This window comes from Microtus pennsylvanicus, chromosome 11 (assembly GCF_037038515.1).
Source record: "Microtus pennsylvanicus isolate mMicPen1 chromosome 11, mMicPen1.hap1, whole genome shotgun sequence".
NCBI lineage: Eukaryota > Metazoa > Chordata > Mammalia > Rodentia > Cricetidae > Microtus > Microtus pennsylvanicus.
This window is the reverse complement of record NC_134589.1, coordinates 98,906,056-98,933,851: the sequence shown is the minus strand read 5'-3', so window position 1 is coordinate 98,933,851 and position 27,796 is coordinate 98,906,056. Positions and strand designations below refer to the sequence as shown.

The 27,796-nt window shown below is 39.1% G+C and overlaps 1 protein-coding gene across 2 annotated transcripts in view; it reads right to left on the bottom strand.

Moving 5' to 3' along the window:
* The window catches only part of Atf7ip2 (activating transcription factor 7 interacting protein 2), a 35,709-nt gene extending 8,392 nt beyond the window's left edge, over positions 1–27,317 (bottom strand). The window contains exons 1-7 of one of the 2 annotated variants that reach the window (XM_075989736.1): positions 27,280–27,317; positions 17,599–17,750; positions 13,856–13,977; positions 11,439–11,573; positions 9,275–9,373; positions 7,665–7,825; positions 703–776 (exon numbers count right to left, since the gene is read on the bottom strand). In XM_075989736.1, coding sequence (XP_075845851.1) covers positions 703–776; positions 7,665–7,825; positions 9,275–9,373; positions 11,439–11,573; positions 13,856–13,977; positions 17,599–17,740 — 733 coding nt within the window. In that variant the 5' untranslated portion in view covers positions 17,741–17,750; positions 27,280–27,317. Of the gene's footprint in view, positions 1–702; positions 777–7,664; positions 7,826–9,274; positions 9,374–11,438; positions 11,574–13,855; positions 13,978–17,598; positions 17,751–27,279 lie in introns of those variants that run through there. The other variant, XM_075989737.1, reaches the window with a different exon arrangement.
* Positions 27,318–27,796: the final 479 nt, after the last annotated feature.

The window sequence follows — 27,796 nt, the reverse complement described above, 5'->3', positions numbered from 1 at the left end:
ATTCAAGGTCTTCCTTACCTGCACAGAGTGTCCATATCCTGTAAATGAGATTTAACATAAACAAAAGAGCAGATACATTTTAAGCTGAGCTCTACGAAAACAATCTATCTCATCTAAAAAGATTTTTTTTAAATAAAGCATTAGACTCAAACTCTAAAACTGAAAGTAACTTTAAAAATTTTAAAAAGATAATCAAGAAGAAACTTTAAATCTAAAATAAGCTATTTACTAATAGATAGAGACAAATTACCACTACCGTTAAAGAAAGACCAGGGCAAACAAAATGGATATACATGATTTAAGTTGTAAATCATTAGAGCAATACAGAAAAGAAGCAAAAGGCTTAAGCTGATAGATTCAAAGATTAAAAGAAATGTCAATTTTATTAATGAATCATCATCGATTAATTAGGTATCAACAGTTTATAATCCTAGTTATAAACTAGAAGATTAAGCAGACAATTTTACATCTTATTTCAAGATAATGGGGCTGGAGAGATGACTCAGGGCTTAAGTACTTGCTGCTGTTCCAGACAATCAAGAGTTCAGTTCCCAGCACCCACATCAGGTGGCTCACAACTGCTTCAACTCCAGCTCCAGGAGGATCAAGTGTCCTCTCTACCTCTCAGAGCATCCACACATGAGGTATATACTCACACAAATACATATATACATAAATGAAAATAAAAAACCTTTTAGATACCTGTTGAAACTGATGTAATTGGAGTTGTCAAATTGGGTTTTTCCACAGAAATTAACATAACATCATCAGTGTTACTAAAATGATAAAAAAACAAAGAAAGCAGAAAAACTGCAGTTAACAACCAGAATTCCTCTAACTTATTATTTATTAATGTCATTTATCAGAGGACAACTTGTGAGAATCAGTACTCTGGGGATCTGGGACACAAACTGAGGCTGGAAAACAAGCACTTTTACTGCTGAGCTGTCAGGTCAGTCAGTCCTCATAACACGCTGTAACTGAACAACTGTGGGAAAAGAGGAGATAAAATCAAAAACTGAACAAAGCCCATGTCCTATCAGTTCATTTATATGATTCACGAGCTCAAGGAGGGCAGGGCAAGATGGCTCAGCAGGTCAAGCTTGATAGCCTAAATTCAATTTCTTCAACCCAAATGGTGGGAAGAGAGAACTCCTATGTGCTGTATGCTGACCTCCCCAAGTGACACAGTACACACAAACACCCACAAAAAACATTCTTTTTTAAGTACAGGGAGGGGCTGAAGAGATGGTTGAGCATTAAGAGTACTGCCTATTGTTCCAGAGGGCCTGAGCTCAATTCCTAGCACCCACATGGCAGCTGGCACCTGTCTGTAACTCTGGCTCCATGGCTTCTGACATCCTCACAGACACACAAATATAGGCAAAATACCAATGGATATAAAATAAAAATAAATTATATAAAAAAGCACAGGGAAATCCAGAAATAGATAAGTAAAACTTAGTAGGGACATAGTTACAATATTTACAATGTAATATACAACTATACCAAACACATAGGCATATATCACATATAGTCTGTTCATAAAATACTTATAAATGGAAAAAAAACTATTAAGACCCATAAGAACACTGATTCTTAAAAGATACATGACCCTGAGGCTGGGCATGATCCCAGTGAGGCCAGACTGGAAGAAACACAAATTATTTACATAGCTGCCACTATTTTACCACTAATTCTAAGCCCAAAGGCTATGTTTTGCTGCCATTTCAACCCTCATCATAAGCCTTTTAATAAGGATTTTTTTTTTTTTTTTTGGTTTTTCGAGACAGGGTTTCTCTGTGGTTTTGGAGCCTGTCCTGGAATTAGCTCTTGTAGACCAGGCTGGTCTCGAACTCTGTATTAATTCAAATGAAAGATTAGTTTTCCATAATTCAAAACTATACCATCTTATGAGATGTCTTACATTTTTAGTATCTGTATTCAGGATTCGCTTTTATTTAAATTTTATTTACCAGGGCCAGACGTGGTGGCTTATGCCTTCTTTTATCTCAGCACTCAGGAGGCAGAGGCAGGCAGATCTGAGTTTGAGGCCAGCCTGGTCTACACATAGAAACCCTGTCTCAATCCCCACCCCCCCCAAAAAGGGGGGGCTAAAGTTTACCTTTTGAAAATTATTATTTTTATTATTATTATTTAGCAAGGATCTTATGTAGTTTGGATTAGTCTTACTAACTAACTTCAAACCCTGAGAATACAGGCAAACACCACTTTGATCCCTGCAGTTATTCCAACCAACATTTTTTTTTAAATAGAAAATTTTTTTCTCCATAAATCACCCTGACATTTTTCTTACAAACCAAGCTTCCACAGGTACCTGTTAGCTCGCACAGTGACCTATATGCCTCTCCTTACAACCACTGTCCTAATCACTGCAGCACTAGCAGGTTCTGAATATAGGAAGTGAGTCTACCAACCTTGTTTCTGAATTGTAATATCATTATTCACTATTCAGTTCTTTTCTTTTCACAAGTTTTAATCAGTTTGCTACTTTCTACAAAGTATATGCCATAATCTTCTTTTTTTTTTTTTAAATATTTATTTATTTATTATGTATACAATATTCTGTCTGTATGCCTGAAGGCCAGAAGAGGGCGCCAGACCTCTTTACAGATGGTTGTGAGCCACCATGTGGTTGCTGGGAATTGAACTCATGACCTTTGGAAGAGCAGGCAATGCTCTTAACCACTGAGCCATCTCTCCAGCCCTGCCATAATCTTCTTAAGATTACATTAAACCTATATAACAATCAATATATAACAATATCTTAACAATGATCAGCTTTCTAAGTCATGAATGTAATACCATTTATTTAGGTCTCCCATAATTTGGAATTACTTTGCGGTCTAATTAATGTTTATGAATATTTTGGTTTACCCCTTATGTGCACTGATGGTACTTAAATAGTATTGTTTCAAATTGTAATAGGTTTTTTTTCAGACATACATGGTGATACTTACCTTTAATCCTGGCACTCAGGAAGCAAGGCAGCCTGGTCTATATAACAAGTTCCAGCTCAACCAGGACTATACAGTAAGCCTTGTCTAAAAGTTTTCCCATGTGCATTATATATAAAACCAAAAATATATTTACCCATGCTTGTCTAATACTGGAAGTCTGTATTAGGAGGTATGGCCTTGTTGGAGGAAGTGTGTTACTATGGAGGCTGGCTTTGAGGTCTCATATAGCCTCAGGCCATGCCCAATTTCTCAGGCAACTTCCTGTCAAGATGTAGGACTCTCTCTCAGGTAGTTTTCCAGCACCATGTCTGCATACATGCCATCATGTTGCACCATGATAATGGACTAAACCTCTGAAAATGTAAGCCTGCCCAATTAAATGTTTTTCCTTTATAAGAGTTGCCATGGTCATAGTGTCTTCTTCATAGCAATAGAAACAACACAAACACACACCCATACACACACACACACACACAAAGATGTAATAAAACAGCGACATGTAACCTTTATGAAGTAGTACTATTAATTGCTACCAATAACAGAATTCTGTGCATGGGCCATAGCTGAACAGGGTATCCTGATGAGTTTTCATGGTAGTGTGACTGTGTTGAATGTTTTCTATCTATATTTTACCACAGAGAAAAAAAAATGTGTATAAAATTAATAATTTCTTCAGGAAATATTATACGGCAGATAAGAACATCAATTCTAGAGATTAAATGTCTGGATCTCAATCTTAACTTGCCATTTACTAGTATATTTGGTTTACTTGTCTGTAAAATAGGTACAAATTTTAGAGATTAAATACGAGTTAGAGATATAGCTAAGTGGTAGAGTACTTGGCTAGCATACTCTAAGTCCTTGGCTCTAACACCAGCAAGATGGAAGGAAGGGAAAGGATGAACAATTGAGTTTAAAGCAGTGGCTTTTTATGCTTTATATTTTTTTAAAGTTTTTTTTAAAGTGTGTGTTTTGCCTTGCATGTATGTATATTTACTATATGTGCCTGATGCCTGTGAATGCCAGAAAGGGGTGCTTAGTCCCTATAATTAGAGTTACAGATGCTGGTAAGATGTCATGTGTGTTGTGGAATATTTTTTAACTATGCAAAGATGTATTGCATTTGTTTATGTTGAGAAATATTTGTTTAACTATGTAAAGATTGCTGCACTTGTTTAATTATGTAAAAATGTGTTGTTAAAAGCAGTTAATAGTGAGGAAGCAGATAGAGGCAGAACTTCCAGGCAGAGAGTAAGGAAAAGAGAAAAGGACAAGGGGTCAGACAGACAAACCTGGAAGAAGCAGGAAAGTAGGGCATACAGAATCAAAGAAAGGTCAAAAGTCCTGAGGTAAAACCTAGATGAATAGAAGCAGGTTCAATTCAGTTAAAAGAGCAGTGGGAGGAGCCTAAGTTAAGGCTGAGAAAAATCTTAACTACACATGTGCACGTTGAAAACTGAATCCAGGTTTCTCTGAATGAATAGCAAATGCTATTATCTGTTGAGCCACCTCTCTAGCCCTAAGCTTTATTATTATTGTGTGAGTGTATGTGTATGCTTGTGAATACCATGCTGTGCCTATAGGTCAGAGGGCCAACTCTGTAAAAGGGATGTTTCCTTCCACCTTTATGTGGGCTCCAAAAATCAAACTCAGATCATCAGGCTTTAGGACAAGCATGTTTTTACCATTTTGTTTTGTTTCAGAGAGAAGATCTTTGTAGCCCTGGCTGGGAGTAAAAGGCAAGTGCTACCACGCCTGGCCCTCCAATCCTGTCAGTTTCCACAGAAATGTCTACACATGCACTGCAAGATTTATTTCTTTGAGCAACAATAGGATGAGTAGTGTGGCCTGTTCTGGGTTGCTTTAGATCTTTACGCTTAATTTTCATCCTGGACATTTCTTATAAACCAGACTTCTTGGGTTCTCCCCATCCCCTCTCTCTCTTTTCTTTTTCCAGACAGGGTTTTTCTGTGTATCTCTGGCTTTCCTGGAACTCACTCTGTAGACCAGGCTGGCCTCAAACTCAGAGATCTGCCTGCCTCTGCTAGGATTAAAGGTGTGTGCCACCACTACCCAACCCAAATTTCTTAAAGGTATATACACTTTGACCTATATATAAGCCTTCTCTGTGAGTGTCTTCAACTCAGTTTATTATTGCATTTCCCAGTTTCTTCACATTCTAAACATAAAATGCTTAAGCTAAATCTAACCATAAGAGGCATGGAAAAAACTAATTTCTCCAATTCTGGGTCATCAGAAACAAAAACAATTAGAAACCTTCAGGCTTCTTCTAGTGGCAGTATAATACTATGGAGCACACACTCATTTCCTTTTGCGTATCTTTAAAAGATCATCTTTGAAATATTTTAAGAAATAAATTGTATTTATACAAAATAAATATAAATTGATATTTAGACTAGCTTACAGTGGGGCCCTAATTCAAATAATTTTTTAAAACGCTGTATTTAAAAACAATTCAACTAAGAAAATTAACAAAAAATATTTTTGATGATATAAAATGTTGCTAAGCTAATGAAAAGATGATGGACCAAGGCACTAAGGAAAAGAGGATACAGGAATAAGGCTCTGATGCCCATCACTGCTGTCCCCACAAAGCATTTGTCTTTGCCATGCAGAAATGCTAAGAAACAAGCAGAAGGTGCTTAGAAATCACAATGGACTGACATGGAGACCAAAATCACAATAAAACATTTTAAAGGGGGCTATAGGATACACCTGAAAACTTATGTGAAACTTTGAGGTGTGTCACAAGAATAGGGGGAAATAGAAGATTAGATGTGTCTTATAAGGACTTAATTCTGCTCAGTTCCTGAAGCTTGAGTGTTGCATACCTCATCTAATTCAACTAAGGTTATATAACAATTTATCGAAGACCACAATGACCTTTAAACAAAACAAAACAAAACACATATCCTTGCTTTCTTTGGTTGCAGAAGTAAAGAGTAGTATAGTTGAGGGATCTTGGCTCGGGGTGTCTCTTGAGGAATTTTACTAGAGCTATAATGACTCTAGTCTAGGATTTGACCAACACTACTAAGACAGAATCAACTTCTACAGATTGTCCTATTTGATCTATTAGAATTTTGTTTAGGATAATGAATCAATTTTGAGGGTAATTCTTCATCTATACAGCATTTTAATATTGATTTTTATCATCAAAGTTCATTTCTCATAAAATGAATTTAACAAGCTTCTTTCTTTTCATATTTTTTGGCAAAAGTTTATTCAATGTTTCTATTATCACTCCCTTAAATGTTTTATAAAACTCACCTTCTAAGGTGAGGTATAGTGGCACATGCCTTTAATTTTAGTACTCCAGAGGCAGAGGCAAGAGGGTCTCTGAGTTTGAAGCTGTCCCAATTTACACAGCAAGTTCCAGCTAGCCAGCTTATAGAGAGCTGTCTCAAAAAAACAAACAAGTTAGGCACCTTCAATCTCAGCACTTGGGAGGTAGAGGGAGTGCCAGCCTGATCTACAGAGAATTCCAAGACAATCAAAGATACAGAGAAGAAACTCTGTCTTGAAAAAACAAAATCAAAAGACAAAAACATCAAAACCACAAAGAAGCACAAGGTCATCATGACCAAGTTGCATGTTTGCTACACTATCCGTACACTTTGGAAAGGATGCTTAACTGCCAAAAACAGCTACATAATCTACAGATTGTTTCAGTATACAACATAAAATGAGTGCCTGCACTTGACAGTGTCCACTGTTGAGCAGACACAGCTGCCTGTGAAGTGACAGCACAGGGAAACTTTCTGCTTCTTCACTTGCACCAGCAGCACTTGCTTTCCTCTTCTGGTTTCAGAATGTGTTGTCAATAAGTGGTGGCGGCAGACTCACTGAGTGATGACTCCTGCCTTCAACTAAGTGCCTGCTTCACAGATTCTCCACTTAACACTAAAATGCAGGCCTCTACACATAAGTAAAAATAATAAATATGCATATTAAAAACAGGGGCTGGAGAGATGGCTCAGAGGTTACAAACACTTTATTATCCAACTCGTGTTGGATAGCTCACAACTACTTAGAACTCGAGCTCCAAGGAGATCTGACATTCTCTGCTCAACTGCATTTTTTGGGCAAATAATTTCACACAGACAACACAAACATACACATAAAATTAAAAATAAAAATGAATGAAAATGCAGAGCTAAATAGTATGGGTTACTGGGGCAACTGCTAGAGTCAAAACTGTATGTTAAGTCCCAAATACCCAGTCCAGCCAGGATAACATAGAACCTGTCTCAAAGATATGAAAACAAAAAGACTTTATCAGTATGTCCCACTACACCCCTTGGAACAGCACTGATCTAAGTCAAGCATGCTTCTTTGCTTCAGGCTACAGACCAGTGCTTTATGAAAGAATTAGACAACTAAGTTCACCCCAGTTGGCTGGTATCACGATAATACTTTCAGAATGGAGAGCACCAACAGTGATCACTAATCAGCCCAAAGGAAGTGGGAAGCAGTGAATCAAAACCCATCATCACCTGACAGTTCAAAACTGGATTGCTCTTCAACAACAGAAGCTCAGGGAACCAGCTGGATTCCTTCACACTGTTGATGTGAATATGAATTTTTAAGCTACCTTATGCTTAATATAACTAGAAACATATTTAGATGAATAACTTTATGCATTTTTATAGAAATGCCTACCTTTCAGAAACAAACTGGACACAAGCTGAAGATAAATTAACCCTTCTAGTTGCTTTTTCTGAAGAGTTACAAGGATCAGGGTTCACAGAAGGTGTTCTTTTACTTAGGCTTTTAACTGACCCTTGGGTCACGCTCCAATTCATGGTCTCTGAATCTGTAATCTGTTAAATGCACGAGGAAAAAGCAGATGAGTAGAAGGTAGAATTTCACATGGAAGAGTCTTGTAAATATAAGTTAAAATATTAAGCCAGGGGGACACACCTTTAAGCTTAGCACTTGGGAGGCAGAGGCAGGCAGATCTTTGTGAGTTCAAGCCCAACCTGGTCTACAGAGCAAGTTACAGTACAGTCAAGGCTACAGAGAAACCCTGTCTTGAAAAAGCAAAAAAGTCTGTACTTCAATGGCGGATGACCATAAAGGTGATTTCTCTGCCAAAATGCGTCAAGGAAATTAACAATGACATTACAAATCTAGACTTTGAAAACAGGGCAAACAAATACTGAGATACTTGGACAACATCCTATAACTAGTAGTCTAAATTTAATATTTTAGAGTGACTTTAACTTCCAGTTGTTAATTTATTTAAATCTTGGATTTAAAACATGGATTCACTTCCTCCTCCTCCTCCGTGTAAATAACTGAATGGTAATCACAAAGCAACTGAAAATTTAATAAAGGGAGAGAGACTGGCTATAGACCTCATGACCACAGTGAGTATACTGTATACACCATGCTAGGTTATAAGGACACCAGACATCTCTACAGCCCTCATTTCAAAAACGTAGTAGTGATTGGTCACAGTGACTCAATCCCAATACCAGAAGAATCAAAGGTTCCATTTCATAAACCACAGTAGCAGCTGGATGAACACTGGGGGCAGACGAAGTCTAAGTGGCTGCAGCAACAATAGCAAGCAGAGCCTAACTATGGACCAATACCCAGAGCTCCATTCCAAAAAAGCAGCCAGTCAAATCTTCTTCAAAGGCAAAATTGCCCTCTTCCCACGCGTAAGCCAGCAGCAGGGCACAGACTAGCAACAGCACTCACTCAGCTCTACACCAGACACAGCAGGTCCAATCCACTCTGAGACCAACAGCAGTCGGCAGTACCAACAGCAGTCGGCAGTACCGGCAAGGACCAACAGGTCACCACGGGGAGCCCAAAGAACAAAGCCAAGCAAAAGAGCACACAAAAGCCATTAAAGTGAACTGTTATGGAAACTACAGCTCTGAGACGGCAAGGTGTATATACTAAGCCTAAGCAGAGTAACAAAGGGAGTCATGTGACAAACCCCACAACCTTTGGTCCTTTCAAAGAACAGCAAAAGTAGTAGGTGCTTGTATCCTTATACCCCAGAGCTCTATTTCTGACCACAAACCTAATTTTAGAGTTGTATTCTGGACATGCTGAGAATTTCCCAGATCATCAAATACCGGCTTCTTTTCGTTACAGTCCCACCTTCAGTATCACTTCTGTATTTTTCACATTTAACTTTAAAAAACAAGAAACCAACATTGTTATCTAAGCTTTCTGTCCTCATTTGGAAGTATATGCACATCTTATGATCCAATAAGTCACGCAGATTAAAACCTCTGTGTATTTATACGAACCTTACAGACTGTATTATTGGGTAATGTGTTTGGTTCCAAACAATTTTCTTGAGATGATAATACTTTTTTAATACGTCTTTGAAGCCTTCTGATTTTCACCTAGAAGAAAACTTAGGTATCACACCACAGTTCTAAACAGTACAAAAGAAAAATGCAAACTATTTGACAAGTAGTCTTGTGAAATGTAGGCACCTACTCTAATAATGAAAGGTCTTCTTTTCCTTCATTTCTTTTTCATCATGATTCCAGGCCCCAATAACTCCCAGCAGAGAATGCTTCTATTCTTTCATTCCCTTAGCTTGCACCTTTACTTTTTAAATTTACTTATTTATTTATAAATATGGTCTGATATATTTCAGGCTGGCTTTGAACTCCCTATGTAGTTAAGGTTGTCCTTGAATTCCCAGTTTTTCCTGCCTCTATCTCTGGGTAATGAAATTGTACATTAGCATACCATTTTTATGCATGCTACATAAAGATGGAATCAAACACAGGACTTAACTGCTAGCTCGGCCAGCACTCCAATTTAGCTCCATCACCAGCCCCAGTAATAAACTCTTACACAGTCAACATTTGCTATCCATGGAGGAATGATTCCAGGTCTTATAGATATGAAAACCTGCACCTGTTAAAAACCATACACATCCTCTTGTTCACCTTAAAATCTTTAGATTACTTATAAGGTCTAATACAGTGGGAATCCTATTACATAGTTACTACAATGTACTGTTCAGGGAATAATGATTAGGCAAAAAGATGGTACAGATTCATTTGAAACACTTTTTTCCTGAATATTTTCGGTCTGTCTGTGATGACACACGCCTTTAATTTCAGCATTTAGGAGGCAGTGGCAGCAGGCAAGCCTCTGGGATTGAGGCAATGTAAATTAATGATGAAACAACAAAAGAAAAATCAGTCTGCAGTTAGTTAAGTATAGACACAAAACTCAAAATGTGGAAAACTGATAAATGAGGGGGTTAGCTACTTAAGATATTTAAGGATGGAAAAGACTTGTTTGGATGGTTCATGCTTCCAATTCCAAAATTAAGAGGACTTTAAAGGAGGAGGATATAGAATTCAAAGCCAACCTGGACTACATATAACCACATCCAACCTCAAAAAGAAAAAAAGCATGAAAAAAACAGTAAACTTAATTTGTTTGCAATAAAACTGATGCTGAGAAAGAAAGAAAGAAAGAAAGAAAGAAAGAAAGAAAGAAAGAAAGAAAGAAAGAAAGGAAGAAAGAAAGGAAGGAAGGAAGAAAGAAAGAAGAGGAGGCGGAAGAAGAAAATGGTATGGGAAGTCCTTCTGTCTATATGTTACTTTTATTGGTTAATGAATACAGAAACTGCTTTGGCCTGTGATAGGGTAGAATAGAGCTAGGCAGGGAAAACTAAAATGAATGCTGGGAGAAAGAAGTCTGAGAAACGCCATGGAGCGCCAGAGGGGAAGAGGCAAGATGCCAGCTAGAACATTGCCGGTAGGCCACGAGCCTCATGGTAAAATATAAAATAATGGAAATGGGTTAATTCTAGATTTAAGAGCTAGCCAGAAATACGCTTAAGCTATGGGTCAAGCAGTATAGCAAGTAATATGATTTCTGAGTGATTATTTCCGTTCTGGGTAGTAGGGAATGAATAAGCAGCCTCCTACTACAGAAAAAGAAAGACAGTAACCCTAGAAAACTAAAAGAACAAGAACAAAACAAAAAACAAAATAAGCAGAGAGCTTGAAAGATCTTAAAACAGATTATGTAAACTCTAATAAAGCACATATTAGAATAGAAAGAAAATGCCTACATACTATGGATAACCATAAACAGACACAGAATGCCAACTAGGACTAAGACTTATTTCTCAAGTCTAAAGTTAAACTAGTAGGTCTCCTTTTATTGCAGTGGTTCTCAAGCTAGGGGTTATAACTCAGATAGCCTACATATCAGATACATTGCAATTCATAACAGTAGCAAATTACAGTTACAAGGTAGCAACAAAAGTAATTTTATGATTGGAGGTCACCACACCATGAGGAACTGGATTAAAGGGTCAAAGCACTGGGAAGGTTAAGAATCACTGTATTATTACCTCCCTTTCCGAACATAAAGGACATGACATGACCACATTCCACACATAATAAAAGGAAGAAAATGAAATCAGAAACTTACAAAGAGCTCACCAGCTATTGCTTCATGCTTATGCTTGCACTGGGTCTTCCCAATGCGTTCATTAAGTTCATTCAGTTTTTTATCAAATAGGTTACAATTTATCATGTAGATTTCCTGTCGAATCCAATGTTTAACCTAGAATTTAAATAAAAGCATGTTTTAAATTTCAAAACAATTTTATTTCTTAATTTTTATTTTTATGTGTATTGTTTTGCCTGCATGTATGGATGTGCACCATGCAGAGGCCAGAAGGGGGCATCAGAACTCCTGGAAATAGAGTTACATATAGTTATGAGCTGGCATGTGGGTTCTGGAACCAAACCAGGGTCCATTAGACGAACAGTCATTGTTCTTAACCTCTGGGCCATCTCTTCAGTCCACTCCTACTTTGAGGCAAGATTTTTCACTAGTCATCTCAGCTTGTCTGTAGCAGACAAGTCTATCATCAACTTCAAAAAGATCTGCATGCTTTGTATCCCGGGTACTGGAATAAAGGTGTGGACTACCACACCCAGCTTATTTTCTATAGCTTAAAAATTACTTTACTCTTTCTTAATTTTTTGTTGTCATTGTTTTTGAGACAGGGTTTCTCTGTGTTAACCTGGCTGTCCTGTAACTTACTCTGTAGACCAGGCTGCCCTCCAACTCACAGGGATCCGCAGGGATCAGCCTGCCCCTGTTTCCCAAGAGCTGGAATTAAAGGCGTTGGCCACCACCACCCAGCCTTCTTGATGTTTTATAATGACAAAACTGCTACATACTACACCACTAAGTTTTATAAAAACCTGAATAGTAAATTTTCCACAGCACATCTAATAATTAAGTACACAAATAGACATGTTAGAAATGAAGTTCATCCTCAAACATTGACATCTATACATACAGTTCCAACTGACTGCTGTATCCATAATGTACATTAACTACAGTACATAACAATTGAATAACATAATAACCATAATGAACTGCAATCAGACCCATCAAAACAGAACCTGAACACAGCTACTCCACTAGAACTTCCCTTTTTGGTTTGTCTCTTTGAAACAGAGTTTCTATATAGTCCTGCATGGTTGCCCTGGAACTCACTCTAGAAACCAGGCTGGCCTCGACCTCAGATTCACCTACTACATCTGCCTCCTGAGTGCTGGGATTAAAGGCATGCACCAACACACCTAGCCTGGAAGAATATATTTCAATTCCTAGTTAATCAGACAGATGGACCACAAAGAAACACATAATTGGGCAAAAATAAAAGCACTAAGGATATTTAACAGCATTAAAAAGCAGTATACCTAGGTTAGTCTGGAAGAGGAGATATGTAATTTTAAAGTATCAAGATTCCAAAATGGACAACAAGGTTGCTTGAGCCTATAAAATTCTGAGTAACTGTGATGTAGTCAATAAACAGCTATTACTACTGGTCAAAAAACCCATGACCAATACAAATGTTAGACTGTCAAGTAAAGCTCAAGGTCATCCCATGTTTGACTTACACATTTGGCAGCCTATTAATTAAAAACTCTCTTTCTACAAGACTTTTACAGATATGCACTTTTATAGATTACTTGGTCTAGAATCATTCCAAAAAACAGAAATATCTTGGTAATATAGACAATTTAATGTCTTAATGTTTCTGTTTGAATTATGACCTGGCTAGTTTATGTCAACTTGACACAAGCTAGTTAGAATCATCTGAGGAGGGAACCTCAACTGAGAAAATGCCTCCATAAGATGGAGTTATAGATAAGCAAACCTGCTGGGGATTTTCTTAATTGGTGATCCATGAGCAACCCATTATGGGCTGGGCCACTCCTGGGCCAGTGGTGGGTTCTTATAAGAAAGCAGGCTGCTGGTTAGTACTGATGGCATACACCTTTAATCCCAGCACTCAGGAGGCAGAGGAAGTGGATTTCTGTGAGTTGGAAGCCAGCTTGGTCTACAGAATGAGTTCCAGGACAGTCAGGAATATGCAGAGAAACTGTCTGGAAAAAACAGAAGGCTAAGCAAGCCATGTGAAGCAAGCAAGTACGGAGCGTCACTCCATGGTCTCCATCAGCTCCTGCCTTCAGGCTCCTGCCTTGACTACTTTCCTGGATGATGAACTATGAATCAAAATATAAGCAAAATAAACCCTTTCTTTCCAAGCTGCTTTTGGTCATGGTGTTTCATCACAATAACCTTAACTAAGACATATTGTAAAGGTAGGTGTGTGTGTGTGTGTTGGTTGAGGTTATGTTCGAGGGAGGGAAGAGGTATCACTGAACTGGAGTTATAGATTATGAGCCACCAGAAATGGGTACTGGGAATTGAACTCAACTTTGCAAGTGCTCTTAACTTCTGCTGTCTCTCTTGCCCTTGCAACATTTTTTATAAATCAGAAGTTTAAGTTCCTAAAGCAAATATTTAAAACCCAACATTACCTGTTCTAGTAGTGCTGTATGCCTTTCCAGAGCTACACAACCATTTTCTTTAATTTGATCTGAAGCTTTCATGAGCTTAACATTTTCTTTGTTTTCTGAAAACATCTTCTTTTGATTATGGCCTTGGGGAGATAGAAACATTACAAGGTAAAACTATTCCTTCTTAAGAAGGAAATAAAAACTCTAATTAGAAAAACTAAAATATGACAACAGTAGTACTTAAAAATTTTTTAATTAGTAATTTTTTTTAGCTAGGTATGATGGCTAATGCCTTTAATCCCAGAATTCAGGAGGTAACGGCAGATAGATCTTTCTTTGTAGGTTCATAGTCAGACTCTATCTTAAAATACATATATTTAAAGTAAATGTAACTACATAAAAACATTTTCATAAAATATTTTTTAAAATAGAAATTTTGGATAGTTCTCTGGTCTCAGATATAAACCCTTTCCAATCTTGTTTCACAGGGATAACCACTGGGAAGGAGGCATACAGTTCAAATTACAGCATTTAGGAAGTGGCAAGAGAATCAAGAATTCGAAGCCAGATTGGGCTATATAGTGAGACCTTTCAAAAACCTTTCAAACACATAAACAAAACACAAAACAAAACCCTAAATAAACTGTATAATAAGCCACTCTATATAGTCACTAAAAGAACCCATTATTTTGATGAAGTTATTCAGCAATTTAAATTATATTTAAGATTATTATGGAGTCTAAACATAAACAAAAGATTTTAAAAAAATTTATTTATTTATTATGTATACAATATTCTGTCTGTGTGTATGCCTGAAGGCCAGAAGAGGGCACCAGACCTCATTACAGATGGTTGTGAGCCACCATGTGGTTGCTGGGAATTGAACTCAGGACCTTTGGAAGAGCAGGCAATACTCTTAACTGCTGAACCATCTCTCCAGCCCCATAAACAAAAGATTCTACGTAGTGGGTTCATGTGTACGTGTACACGTGTGTGTGTGTGAATGCCATGACAGAGTGTGGAAGTAAGAGGACTTGTGTGTGAAGTCATTTCTCTCCTTCCACATTTATGTGGGTCCCAGGCAACCAGGCTTTTAAGAGAGCACCTTTATCTGCTGATACATCTTGCTGGCCCTAATCAGCATTTTAGTCAACCAACATAAAAATCCTAATTCAAATGGTATTTGTTATTTAATTATTTTGTCTCCAGCACTTCTTTTTAATTAGTTGTTTTCTCTCCAGGTGGCTCTCTGCAGTTAGGCATATACATAGACACACGTATATAAATTAACTGCATCAAGCATCTGTTATTTGGCATATGATCTAAAAATCAATTTTATGGAAATAGACTCACCAATAACTTAATGTACCTGTTCTCTAGAGGGACTTACAAAGCTCCACCTCCCAAGGAGCTATTGGCAGTTAATGTTTAGAGAAGGAGAGGGAGACGTTTAATTTATTGGTGCATCCACTAGCAAGATACACGTTACTTTAAGAAACACTCATTAAATTCATTGGGTGACAACAAGCAAACACAGAAAAGGGATTACTTGGTTTCAACCCTTTCCCACTTGCTGGGCTGGGAATCATCAAGAGGATAAGAGATGGTAATGGGGTAGAGGGCAAATATGTCCAAAGTACTTCATGCATGTATGAAAATGTCAAAATGAAATCCATTATGTATAATTAATGTTAATAAAAATCTACAATAAAACAAAAAAATTTAAAATAACAAGAGATATAGCTAAAATGAGCCATCTTCCATAAATTTCCTTTTGAGATTTTCTGAACTTTCATGGAAAAGTTTTTTTGGGTAACATTTCATTTTCCTTTTGATATGTTAGATATCATTAAATTAAATCAAGTTTGACCTAAGGCTCCCTGCATACTTCTTTGTAGTTTGACTTCAACTTACTTTATTTTTTTTTCAACTTTATTTCTGTATGTGGTAAATTACAATTTTAACTTGATGTGTAAAACAGACTGCAGTTTACTGTTTTTGGCATGTATGTTTATGTATCATCAATGTTATATATGTATGTGCCTGATACCCTGGGATCTGATCTTCTAGAACTGGAGTTATTGGTTGTGAGCCAATATATGGATGCTGGGAATCAAATCGAGGTTCTCCAGAAAAGCAAACAGTGCTCTCAACCACTAAGCCATTTCTCTAGCCTCTGTAACATACGTTTATGGAAACAAACTTTCTTTCTTTTTTTTTTTTTTTTTTTTTTTTTTTGGTTTTTCGAGACACAGTTTCTCTGTGGTTTTGGAGCCTGTCCTGGAACTAGCTCTTGTAGACCAGGCTGGTCTCGAACTCAGAGATCCGCCTGCCTCTGCCTCCCGAGTGCTGGGATTAAAGGCATTAGCCGCCGCCGCCGCCGCCGCCGCCGCCGCCGCCACCACCACCACCACCACCACCACCACCCCCCACCACCACCACCACCACCCTCCCCCCCAGCATGGAAACAAACTTTCAAAACACAAAGATGTCTAAATGATCAAGTAAAACAAACACACACTAACTAGCCAATCAGGTTGCCTCTTTTCTGTATCTAACTTCCTTTTCTTTAGCTATACTTTTAAGCTGCCCATGTGATAGGAAGGTTTGTTGTTGTTTAGATACAGGGTCTCATGTAGCCTAGAGTGGTCTCAAATTTGCTTTGTGCATGATGATGACCTTGAACTTCTGTCTCTACCTGTTTAGTGCTCTGGATTACAGGCATGCATAAACCACAATGTAGTTTTATGTGCTAGGGACTGAACCCAGAGCTTCGTGCACACTAGGCAGGCACTCTACCAATTGAGCTACACATACTTCCAGCCTCAGAAAAGAGCTCGTATGAACAATATTTGGTCCTGCCTGTTGACCAGTTCTAGCACTGCAAATAAAGCCAAGTGATCAATCATAACTTTCCCCTTTAACAATGTATCTTTCCATCTCAGAATCAAGAACAATTTACGAACAAAACAGTTTGAAAACATGGGCATCATTTACTTTTTGTCCTATCTATATGTACTCCACTTTGTTTGAGACTTTAAAAGACCCCTTAGGAAAAGTGACTATTTGAATTTCTCCAAAAGACAGAGGAATACACTTACTTTACTACCATCAAGGCCAAGTAACGACTGCCACTTGAGTATGCCCTTCACAATTTAAACGGCCAGAGTGACAGGTCCTACTGCATTCTTCAGTTTTCAAGATGACATCAGCACAATTACTAGAGCAGACCGAATTCACCTAGTTAGGTGCTTAGATTCAGCACAGGAGTGTGAACTTAAATATCTAATTTTGATTGTTAGCCTATAAAGTAAAATTTGATTCTAAACTGAAAGCTATCTTGTTGATTCCCTTGCCATCCAAAGTATTCTAGGTTAGTGCACTTAAATTTAACTGAGAGCCATCAACTTTTTAGTATAAAGTCACTGTAATTCTATTTATGTTCAGAAAATGATCTTCATACATTAAACTCCAGTTTAAAATGAGTTTCAGAAGTGTTCTGCAACTCTGTTGCCTCTTGTGTGGAATATTTGCTGTAGGAATCAGTAGATGTCTTGGCTTTGTGTAAAAACACACAACCTGTTCATCAGTGGTTCTTGATCTTATTTCTGAAACAATTTCTTCTACTGCATTAATTAAATTCTAGAAGAATGGTATACTTTTCTGTGAAAATACTGAGTTATCCTGAGGGGCAAATGAGGAATCAGCATTTTTAGAATGTGGACACTTGCTAGCTTTAAGTTCAGGACGTAGACTCTGATTACCATTTTCAACAGTTCCAACTGTTGATTTTGAAGCTTCAAGATTCTTTGACATGTTCAGGATCTCCAACTGCTTCCGGCAACTTGCAGGCATTGTTTTTTTAGCCTTTAAAACTTTCTGTCTTTTTCTTTCTGGACTTTCCATATTTTGTATCCTAAAATTTAAGATATTTAACATTATACTTTGCCTCAAAGAAACAGATTTAAATGCATTTTCCAAGTTAAACAGTTATCCTATTAAAATAACACTCAGAATATCTCTCCATATTAATTACTTTTATGTGAAAGTTATATTCTAAACAGAAATAATTACAGTCAAGATTTTAAACAGGTCATACTATAATCAAGACAGTGATATCAACAGGACAGGCTCAAAATCAGAAAGAGCCTCACATACGACCATTTGACTTGTCTCAAAAGTATTATCTGGACAAAGGAGAATAAGACTGGTATTATTAATATAATGATATTTCAGGTATTTTAGATAGGCACATGGAGAAAAACATACTTTAATCTTTACCTCACACCTTATCTTAAAAACAATTCTAAAATAATAGGTAATAGAAACAATAGCAAAGTAACACTTTGTAAACGTGAATGGTGAGGGTTTTTGGAAGAAAACCAGACCACATCTCTTTAAAGTGGGTAAGTCTTGTTTCTGTAGAAAACTCTAAGGCATAAATGAATATAATGTGTCCACATATTCACTAAAAATCAAGTATATGGAGAAAGTTGATAAAGAGAAAAGCAGGAAAACAGTGGACATGTCTACTTCTTTCCCCAGTGGGAAAGAAGCCTCAGGCACAGAACAAGTAGACATGGTGACACCAGACTGGCAGTATTAGCTACAGGAGAAACCTACAGGATAGACTGGCTGAGATAGTCAGAATCCTCCTGTCTCTCTTCTCCAATCTGGGATTACAAGCATGCACCACCACTCCCATCATTTTAACAAGGGTCTAGGGGTTGAACTCAGAACCTGGGAAAAAGATAGCGACTGAGCCATTGCTCCTGCCTTGTACTGTTTTCTGATACTATTATACATGAGCTCTTTTCTTAACATCTTTTTTTGGACTTTTCATTTAAAGTCCTATGTTCCATGATGAATGGGGTTATATCCTGATGTAGGTGGGTCTTCTATCTATCTGTTGCTTTTATTGATTAATTAATAAAGAAAACTGCTTGGCCTGATAGGGCAGAACTTAGATAGGCAGAGTAGACAGAACAGAATTCTGGGAGAAAGAAAGCTGAGTCAAGCAGCCGCCATGCCTCTCCTCTCTGAGACAGAGGCAGGTTAAAATCCTTCCCGGTAAGCCACCACCTCGTGGTGCTACACTCATTAATAGAAATGGGTTAATCAAGATGTGAGAGATAGCCAGTAAGAGGCTAGAGCTAATAGGCCATGCAGTGTTTAAAAGAATAGAGTTTCCGTGTAATTATTTTGGGTAAAGCTAGCCGGTGGCCGGGAGCTGAGCGGTGGGAAGCTGCCCACAGCTCCTACTACAATACCCTGATAAACCCAAGTTTAAATGCACTTAACACCCCAAATAAATTCACTTTTAAAGCTGCCATTTTTTTGTTGTTTTGTTTCATTTTTTGACTTTTTCAAACAGGGACTAATCTAGTCAAATTGGCCTTGAACTCGCTATGGAGCTGATTCCTGAACTTCCTGCCTCTATCTCCTCAATTCTGAGACTCCAGATATTTATTAGACATTCAGTTTCAGGAGATGCCAGGAATCAAACCCAGGGTTTCCAGGGTTTCCAATGTGTTACCATGCTAGATGAAAGCTGAAAGACATAAGTCCAACAAACCCAGTGTAAATTTTAAAAAAAGATTTGAGCTAAATCAAATGAACTACAGACTGAAAGACATGTTCATATGCTAATCTTGTATCTTTTAACTTTGATGATCTTGATTTGATCTTCAATCATTTTTATGTATTTCTTACAATTTTGTATTTACTTATTTTGAAAAGACTAAATTTTTTTTCTTTCTAATCTCTATACTTTTAGTTTACTTTCATATCTAACTATCCACCCAAGATCCATTGGTACAATGATGAACGGGAAGCATCTCACTGTGTTCCTGATGTAGAAAAACTTTTAGCTCCTCATCATAAGGTATCATGTTATCACTGATGTTTAACAGATTAAGACTCAAGTATTTCTTTTAACTCATTAAATGGTGTTGCAGACTGATGATAAAATGCAGCTTGTAGAGTGCTTGCCTATTCTGTACACAGCCTCAACTTTAACCCCCAGCACTTCATAAAATCCAAGCATGGTGACACAGGCCTCTAATTCCAACATTTAGAAACAAAGGAAGAATAATCAGAACTTTGTTATCCTTAGTTACCCCAGGTGGGCTGGAGAGATGGCTCAGAGGTCCTGAGTTCAATTCCTAGCAACCACATGGTAGCTCATCTATACTGGGATCCAATGCCCTCTTCTGGCATGAAGACTTCAATGCAAACAGAGAACTCATTTTTTAAAAAAAGAAAAGCAACAAAAACAGCTAAGTGGTGGTTAGAACAAGATAGCCCCCACATGCTCATCTTTTTGAATACTTGGTCCCCAGTTGGTGGAAATGTTATATATCCCTGAGGAGACATGTTACTGGGGATGAGCTTTGGGGTTTCAAAAGTCCAAGATATTCCCAGGTAGCCCTCTCTGTCTCTTCTAGTGCAATACCTGCCTGCAGGCTCCCATGCTTCCCCACCATGATGGTCATAGACTCTAAACCTCTGAAACCGTAAGCCCCAAATAAACACTTTATTTTGTAAAGTGCCATGGTTATTGTTTCTTACCATAGCAACTGAGAAGTAACTAAGAAAAGTTGGTATCAGGAGTGGGGTATTCATGATACAGACCTGATCATGCTGCTCTTTGGAGGACTTTGGACCAAGAATGCAGACGAATGCTATAAGTGGGGCTTAACAGACTATCCTAGTAGGATCTTGGAAGACAGTAGTGCTGAGACCAATGTGGGCTACTGGAGGTTCAGATGATGAGGTTTCAGAGCAATATTAGCAACTGAACCAGAGATCATACCTGTGATACTTTGGCAAAAAATGTGGCTGCTTTTTGTCCATGTCCTAAGAATCTGGCTTGGCTGGCTGGGTGGTGGTGGTGCACATCTTTAATCCCAGCACTCAGGAGGCAGAGGCTGGCAGATCTCTGTGAGTTCGAGGCCAGTCTGGTATACCAGAGCTAGTTGCAGTGCAGGCTGCAGGCTCTGAAGCTACAGAGAAACCCTGTCCCGGGGAAAAAAAAAAAAAAAAAAGAATCTGCCTGAGCCAAAACTGAAAAGCTCCTTGGCAGAGGCTATTCCATGACAGCTTAACACTAACTGTTGAGTGGCTATTAGTAATCAATCTTATACAGGCTTACAATGAAAAAGTACAAAGATAGCAATATATATATATATATATATATATATATATATATATATATATATATTATGAATAACTAACTGTTGGGTGGCTATTAGTAATCAATCGTACACAGGTTCACAATGAAAAAGTACAAAGATAGCAATATATATTATGAATAATAATAAAAAAAGAGTGCCAGGAAATTCAATTTTGGAGCCAAGGCTTGATTCAAAGATACAAGGTCTGCTGTGAAATGTAATGAAGGGAATATTCTCTCTACAGGATAAGACCCTATCCATATAATCTTGCAACTTGTAAAAGGAAAAGTCCTTTAGCTTTTTTTCTGCTCCTAAAAAACAACAAACCAAAGTTCATGTAAAGTAATTTAAGGGCACCATGATTCATCTCAAAGAGGCTACTTAACCTGGCAGTGTTGACCATGCGGTTCTGACTTTAGAGTAATGAAGGAAACAGGAGATAAGGGGTGCAGAGGTTTGAAAGAAAGAAAATGGCCCCAATAGGCCACAGGAAATGACACTTTTTTTTTTGAGTTAGTGTCTCAGGTAGCCCAGGGTTTGCCTACAACTGTTTAGTGGAACTCAGAACCATCCTGCCTCCGCCTCCTTATATACTAGAATTATAATCTTACCCCCATTACACAGCATTTATGTTCAATTTGTGTAAGATACTACCAATAAAAGCTTTCTTTTTTTTTTTTTTTTTTTTCGAGACAGGGTTTCTCTGTGGTTTTGGAGCCTGTCCTGGAACTAGCTCTTGTAGACCAGGCTAGTCTCGAACTCACAGAGATCCATCCGCTTGCCTCTGCCTCCCGAGTGCTGGGATTAAAGGCGTGTGCCACCACCGCCCGGCCAATAAAAGCTTTCTAACATATCATCATGTAGTACTGTATAAGTTTCTTCCCACACAGAAACACTCCATTCTGCAGGAAAGCTCCATTAAGTAGTAAACAACTGTTTAAGAAGTAAACAAAATAGCTTCAGAAATTCCCAGAAACTATCCAGATCTCTGGGATCCTCCCTGCCAGGATAATAAAAGCAGGGAGTCCCTCCAGAACAAGCCAAACAGAGCTGCAAAGAAGATTCTAAGACCAGACCAGCTTTCTGGAATAAACAAAAACCAGGTGAGCTGCCTAGAAGAGGTGGACACCAACTGTGGCACCTGGAAAAGCCACTCTTAAACATGTTGAGCTGCCTGCATGGTATATCGTGAGTTCCAGGTTTCCATGCTGATGTAGACTTTGGTGATGCAGCTGTCTTTGAGTCATTTCTATTATATGTAACCCATTACCCATATTCCTGTAACTAACCCCATTAAATCTCATTGGTTCACCAAACTGGACTTTGGTGGTATTCATAGTTTTATCTGTCATGAGTTCCCTATCTGGGTTGACTGGACATATATACTGACTCTGCAGGAAAGGTTTCTGTTGGAACCTCTGGCTCACTTATACATGGTCTGAGAAGCCCCATCTCTCTCTCTTCAAATACCACCCTCTCAGAAAATCTCCAACCAAGGCACCAAAAAGCCAAGTACCACATTCTTGGAGGCTGCAGTAGCTCCTCCCATGAAGTTGCCAGCCCAAGTCTCCACCCAGTGTTCAGGTTTTGGCCATACTTGGAAAAACCTATTTTGTCTTACATTATGTGGTAAATGTACACCCATATGGCCCAAAAAGATTTTCTTAACTGTGTTATTCATGAACTTCTAACTGTGAAGTGAAATACCAAGAGTCTATATTTGTGTTCCTATTTTAATTTTTATATTAAAATTTAAATAGCTCACGTGTATGTGCCTGATTATATGTATGTACACCATGTATAGGTAATACCAATGGAAGCCAGAAAAGAACATTTGATCCCTTGAACTGAAGTTGATCCCTTGCAGGTAAAATGTATCATGTGGATGCTGGAAACCAAACCCAAATTTGCAAGAACACAGAGTTCTCTTAACCACTAAGCCATCTTTCCAGTCCCTAAAAGTACAGATTTATCTGTTTATTTGATGTGTGTGTGCCATGCCGTGAGTCCAGTACTGTGAGTACATCTTGTGGTACCCTCCTACTATGTGGATTCTAGGAATTAAACTCCATCTGCTGAGTTATCTTCTTCAAATGTATTTTTAAATTCTTACTATTATTAGTTTTGCTATTAAAACAGAAAGTCTTTACTATTCAGTTTTATCTTTGAAAAGTAAAAACTTTAAGATGTTAAAGCCTCATAGTTCAGAACTAATATTTAAAGCAGAGTCTTAAAGCTATAGGCTATTACAGCACCAATCAGGTAAGTACTATTGAAGAAACAGGATTGCTTTAGTAGGTAAAAAATTGTCAACAAGATAGCAAAAGCTCTTCTTAGAGACCAAGTTATGGTAGGTGGTAACCAGCTTTGTGAGCACTGTACTGCTCCTTACAACAAAATCTGGTCCAAGGACATCATACGGCATCATGACCATGTGAGCACCAGCAGACCTTTGCCTTTACTTTTATATTCATCAATGCAAGAGTATGAAAGGAATACAAAATGTTCATATAAAATAAGTTACTTTCCAGCACTCCTTAATGTCTGATGACAGTCATTTTAAACTAATTTTAAGATTTTGTTTGGGGCCCAAGTATGGTGGTTCAGGCCTTCATTTAGTCCCAGCACTCAGAAGACAGAAGTAGGTAAATCTCTGCAAGTTAGAAACCAGTCTGGTCTCCATACCAAGTTCCACGTTAGCCAGGACTCCAAAGAGAGAGCCTGTCTTTTAAAGAATTTTTTTTTCTAATGAGGTCATCAAACATGCCCTAGTGTGTGTGTGTGGGGGGGGGTGGCGCAGTGGTCAGAGGACAACTTGTGGGAGTTGATCCTTTCCTTCAATCATGTAGGTCCAAGGGATGCAAGTGAGGAGTCAAGGCTGGGCAACAAGTACCCATGGTGCTATCTTGCCAGCCTTATGTTTTTTACCTTTGTATATGTTTGTTCAAATTTCGGAGGTTAACTGAGCATCTTCCTGTGTCACTCTCCATAAATATTAAGGCAAAGTTTCTCAATGAATTTGGAGCTCACCAATTTGGCTAGTCTTATTTGTCAGCTTGCTCCCAGAAGCCCATCTGAGCTTCCCAAGTGCTGGGATTATAGGAACATCCCCACACTGGACCTGACATTTACTGGAGCTCTGACTTCAGTTCTCCATGCTTCTAAGTGCTTTACCCACTGAGCCACCTTTTTCATCCTCTAAAGCTGCACGCATAAATGTATGTATGTATTGGCTTTTCAAGGCAGGGTTTTTCTATCTAGTCCTACCTGGTCTGGCATTCACTCTGTAGATTAGATAAGCCTGGAACTCAAAGATCTGCTTGCCTCTGTCTCTAGTGCTGGGATTAAAGGCATGTACCATTACCACGACCCAGCTATTTTATTTATTTACAACCCTGGCTGGCTAGGAACTCACCATGTAAATCAGGATGGCTTTGAATTCAGAGATCTGACTGCCCAGGTACTATGTTTAAAGATGAATATCACTACATCTGGCCAGTGAATCTGTCATTTATTTATTCAGATTTTGAGACAGGGTTTCTTTGTGTATAGCTCTGGCCGTCCTGGAACTCAGTCTATAGACCAGGATGGCCCCACTCTCACAGAAAACCACTTGCCTCTGCCTGGGATTTGCCACCACCTCTTGGCAAATCTTCAGTTCTAAGCAAATTGCCATTCACATTTCTTGAGCTACAATTTCAGCCGTATCTATTTAAATTCTCATACAATTGACCCTTCATATACCGGTAGGTTTCAAATCCACATCTTTCACAGTAAAGAATTTGGGGTATGTATAAGACCACTGCTGATAACAGAATACTTCTGAGTATCATAGAGAGGCTCATTAGTTTTGTTTTGTTCCTGTATCTTGTATTTTTATGAGATAAGACTTCATGTATGCAAGACTACCATAGAACTCGTGGCAGCTCTGGCACAACCACCTAAGTCCTGGTATTAAGAGGCATGAGTCACCACTCATGGGACAATCACATTATTTGGAGGGGTTTTTTTTGTTTGCTTTTGAAACAACGTCTTACTATGTATCCCTGGCTGGCCTGGAACTTGATAAGTAGACCAGGCCTGCTTGGAACTCAGAGATATATCCGCCTCTGCCTCCCAAGTGCTAGAATGAAAAGTATGCAACGCCACACAGGGTCCACAATTAAAACCAATTTTTCTTTCCTACCTTTGGTTGACTGGAGAAAAAAAGAAATGGAGTACTACAACAATCCTTAACAATTTACCATGGCTATCTAAAGCTTTTTCACAACAGCACTGAGCAGATCAGTGCCTCAGTTAGAGGTATACTAATGGAAATTACACTTAGTAGAAGAATGAGGGCTCTACCCAGCTGGTGGCTACGTTTAGAGCCATAAGCCACACTCACACTTGTAACTGCTCAGATTCAAAACTTAAAACTGTATCTGAGCCAGGCGGTGGTGGCTCAGGCCTTTAATCCCAGCACTCGGGAGACAGAGGCAGGCGGATCTCTGTGAGTTCGAGGCCAGCCTGGACTACAAAGGGAGTTCCAGGACAGGCTCCAAAACCACAGAGAAACCCTGTCTCGAAAAAACGAAAAAACAAAAAACTGTATCTGATTATCTTCTCTCTTTTTTATATACTGGGCATTGAATCCATGGTCTCATTTATGCTAGCACTAAGCTACATCCTCGGCTCTTTTTCTAGTCTGAGAAAAGGTCTCACTATGATGCCCAAGCTATCCTTGAACCAACTCTGTAGTTCCCAGGCAGGCCTTTAAATTGTTATCCTACTAGCTGACCTGCAACACAGCCCTAAAAGCTGTAAAACTCATTGTTTTCTCTTTACACAGTGTTTAAATGCAGAATGATTTACCTATACTTAAAGATAAAAAAGAATTATCCAAGTCTATTGTTATGTATGTTATAGTATGGGTCCGGGCTTAACTCTCAGAGAATAACATAATTTAGTAGGTAAAAAACTTGCCATGAAAGCCTGATCCAGGGAACCCGTCTATGGATATAATTCCCACACAAATACAATAATAATTTTATTATTATGAATATAACAGAGAACTATGGTATAAACACAAACAGATCAAGGGACTATTATGTTTCATAACAAAATTCAAAATATTAAGTAAGAAAATATAGTGGAATTCAAGACTGACATTAAGTACAGGGTCACGCAAAGCCAAAAAAATTCAAGAGTTAGCTAGATTGCACTAGCTGCTACAATTTTTTTAAATGCACTGCTTACATATTTCTGCTGTGGTAGAAGTTAATCTTAGGGTGCAGGTGATCTGTATCTATACTGTTATGGAGACTAATTTGATTAAGGTTAGATTCAACCTTTCTAAAAAAGTTGAGGGATAAGCAAGATAATTTAAAAGGCAACATTCACAAGACTTAAATTCAGGTATTTAATGAATCCTTCATTTCATCCCTTTTCATATTTTATTTATTCATTTATTAAGACAGGGTCTCACTGGCTGACCTTGAAACTCACGAGTCATCCTGCCCCTGCTTCCCAAGTACTAGGATCTAAATCAAGTCCCACAGCAGACAGAGGTCAGTTTTCTTAAGAATTTTAAACAGAGAGAGGCCATTGTTTCCTGTGCTGAGGCACATTCTTTAACTTGTTTGCCAAACTGGAAAAAGATGAAGGAGAATAAGCGATTGCTAATTTTTTCTTTTTCAGGCACCACAAAAATAAATAAATAAATCGACCTCTACCTGACTGGAGTTCAGGCGCCGGTGAACGTTGCAGCTGACGTTAACTGGGCTAAACTGGTTACAGGAGACCAACCCAGGATTCCTAAGCCAAGTGTCCTTGACCTTAAGCTTAGGAGGACAGGCCGGGGGCTTCACCAAGACCAGACAGCCCTGCCTGAGGTGAACAAAGGCCTCACGCCGCGACCCACTCGGGGACGGGATCTTTCCTCAGGTACCCCACACACCCGGAAGAGCGAGCTCCCGGCGCCAGGCTCAGCGGCGGCACCTGCGTCGCCAACTGTGCACCTGCCGAGCGGCTGCAGACGTTGGCAGCGGCTGCCCCCACAGCTCACCTGCGGGACGCGAGGCGCGCAGGCTCCCGGCACGGGCCGTCCCGCCGGGCCGCGGCGACACTTCCCCAACCGCCGGCGCTCCCGGCTCCTCCGCCCGGGGCCGACCCGTTCGCTCCGGGTCGCGTCCGGCCCGGGGTTCACGCGCCGCCATGAAGCCTGCCGCTCCTCCAACCGCCGCCCGCCCGCCCGCGGCCCGCCCGGAGCCACCGCCGCCCGCGACCTACCTAGCGCCGCGCCGCTTGCGGCTGCCCTCACAAAACAGCGGACCAGCTCCGCAGACGAAATGACCCGACGGCCGGCTGCAGCCAAACTAAATCTCCCTCCCTCCGCCCCCGGGCCTCCACAAGCCAATGGAAGCGCGAAGGGCGAGAGCGCAGCCAATCGGGGCGACGATGGGCGGGGAACACAGCGGCAAAGGAAAAAGTAAAAAAGCAGGCAAATGGGCGAGCCGGGCTAGCAGGGAGGGAGGGAGGGAGGGAGAGAGGGAGGGCGGGCGGACTGGCAAGACTTGGATGGTGTTTAGGAAACTATTACTAATAAGACTTTGTTCGCAAAAACAAACCCCGGAGAAAAAGGGTTATAAATTCCAATTGTGAAAAATCTGCTGGGTTAGAACCTGGAATGGCGTTCGGCCAGTGACCTTTACTGGAGTCCTAAGGAGCCTCTGAAGAGAAGGGGCTGAGAAACCATGAAAAATAGTATTTCTCATCACTATCACCAGATGTGCTCTGGACACAGAAG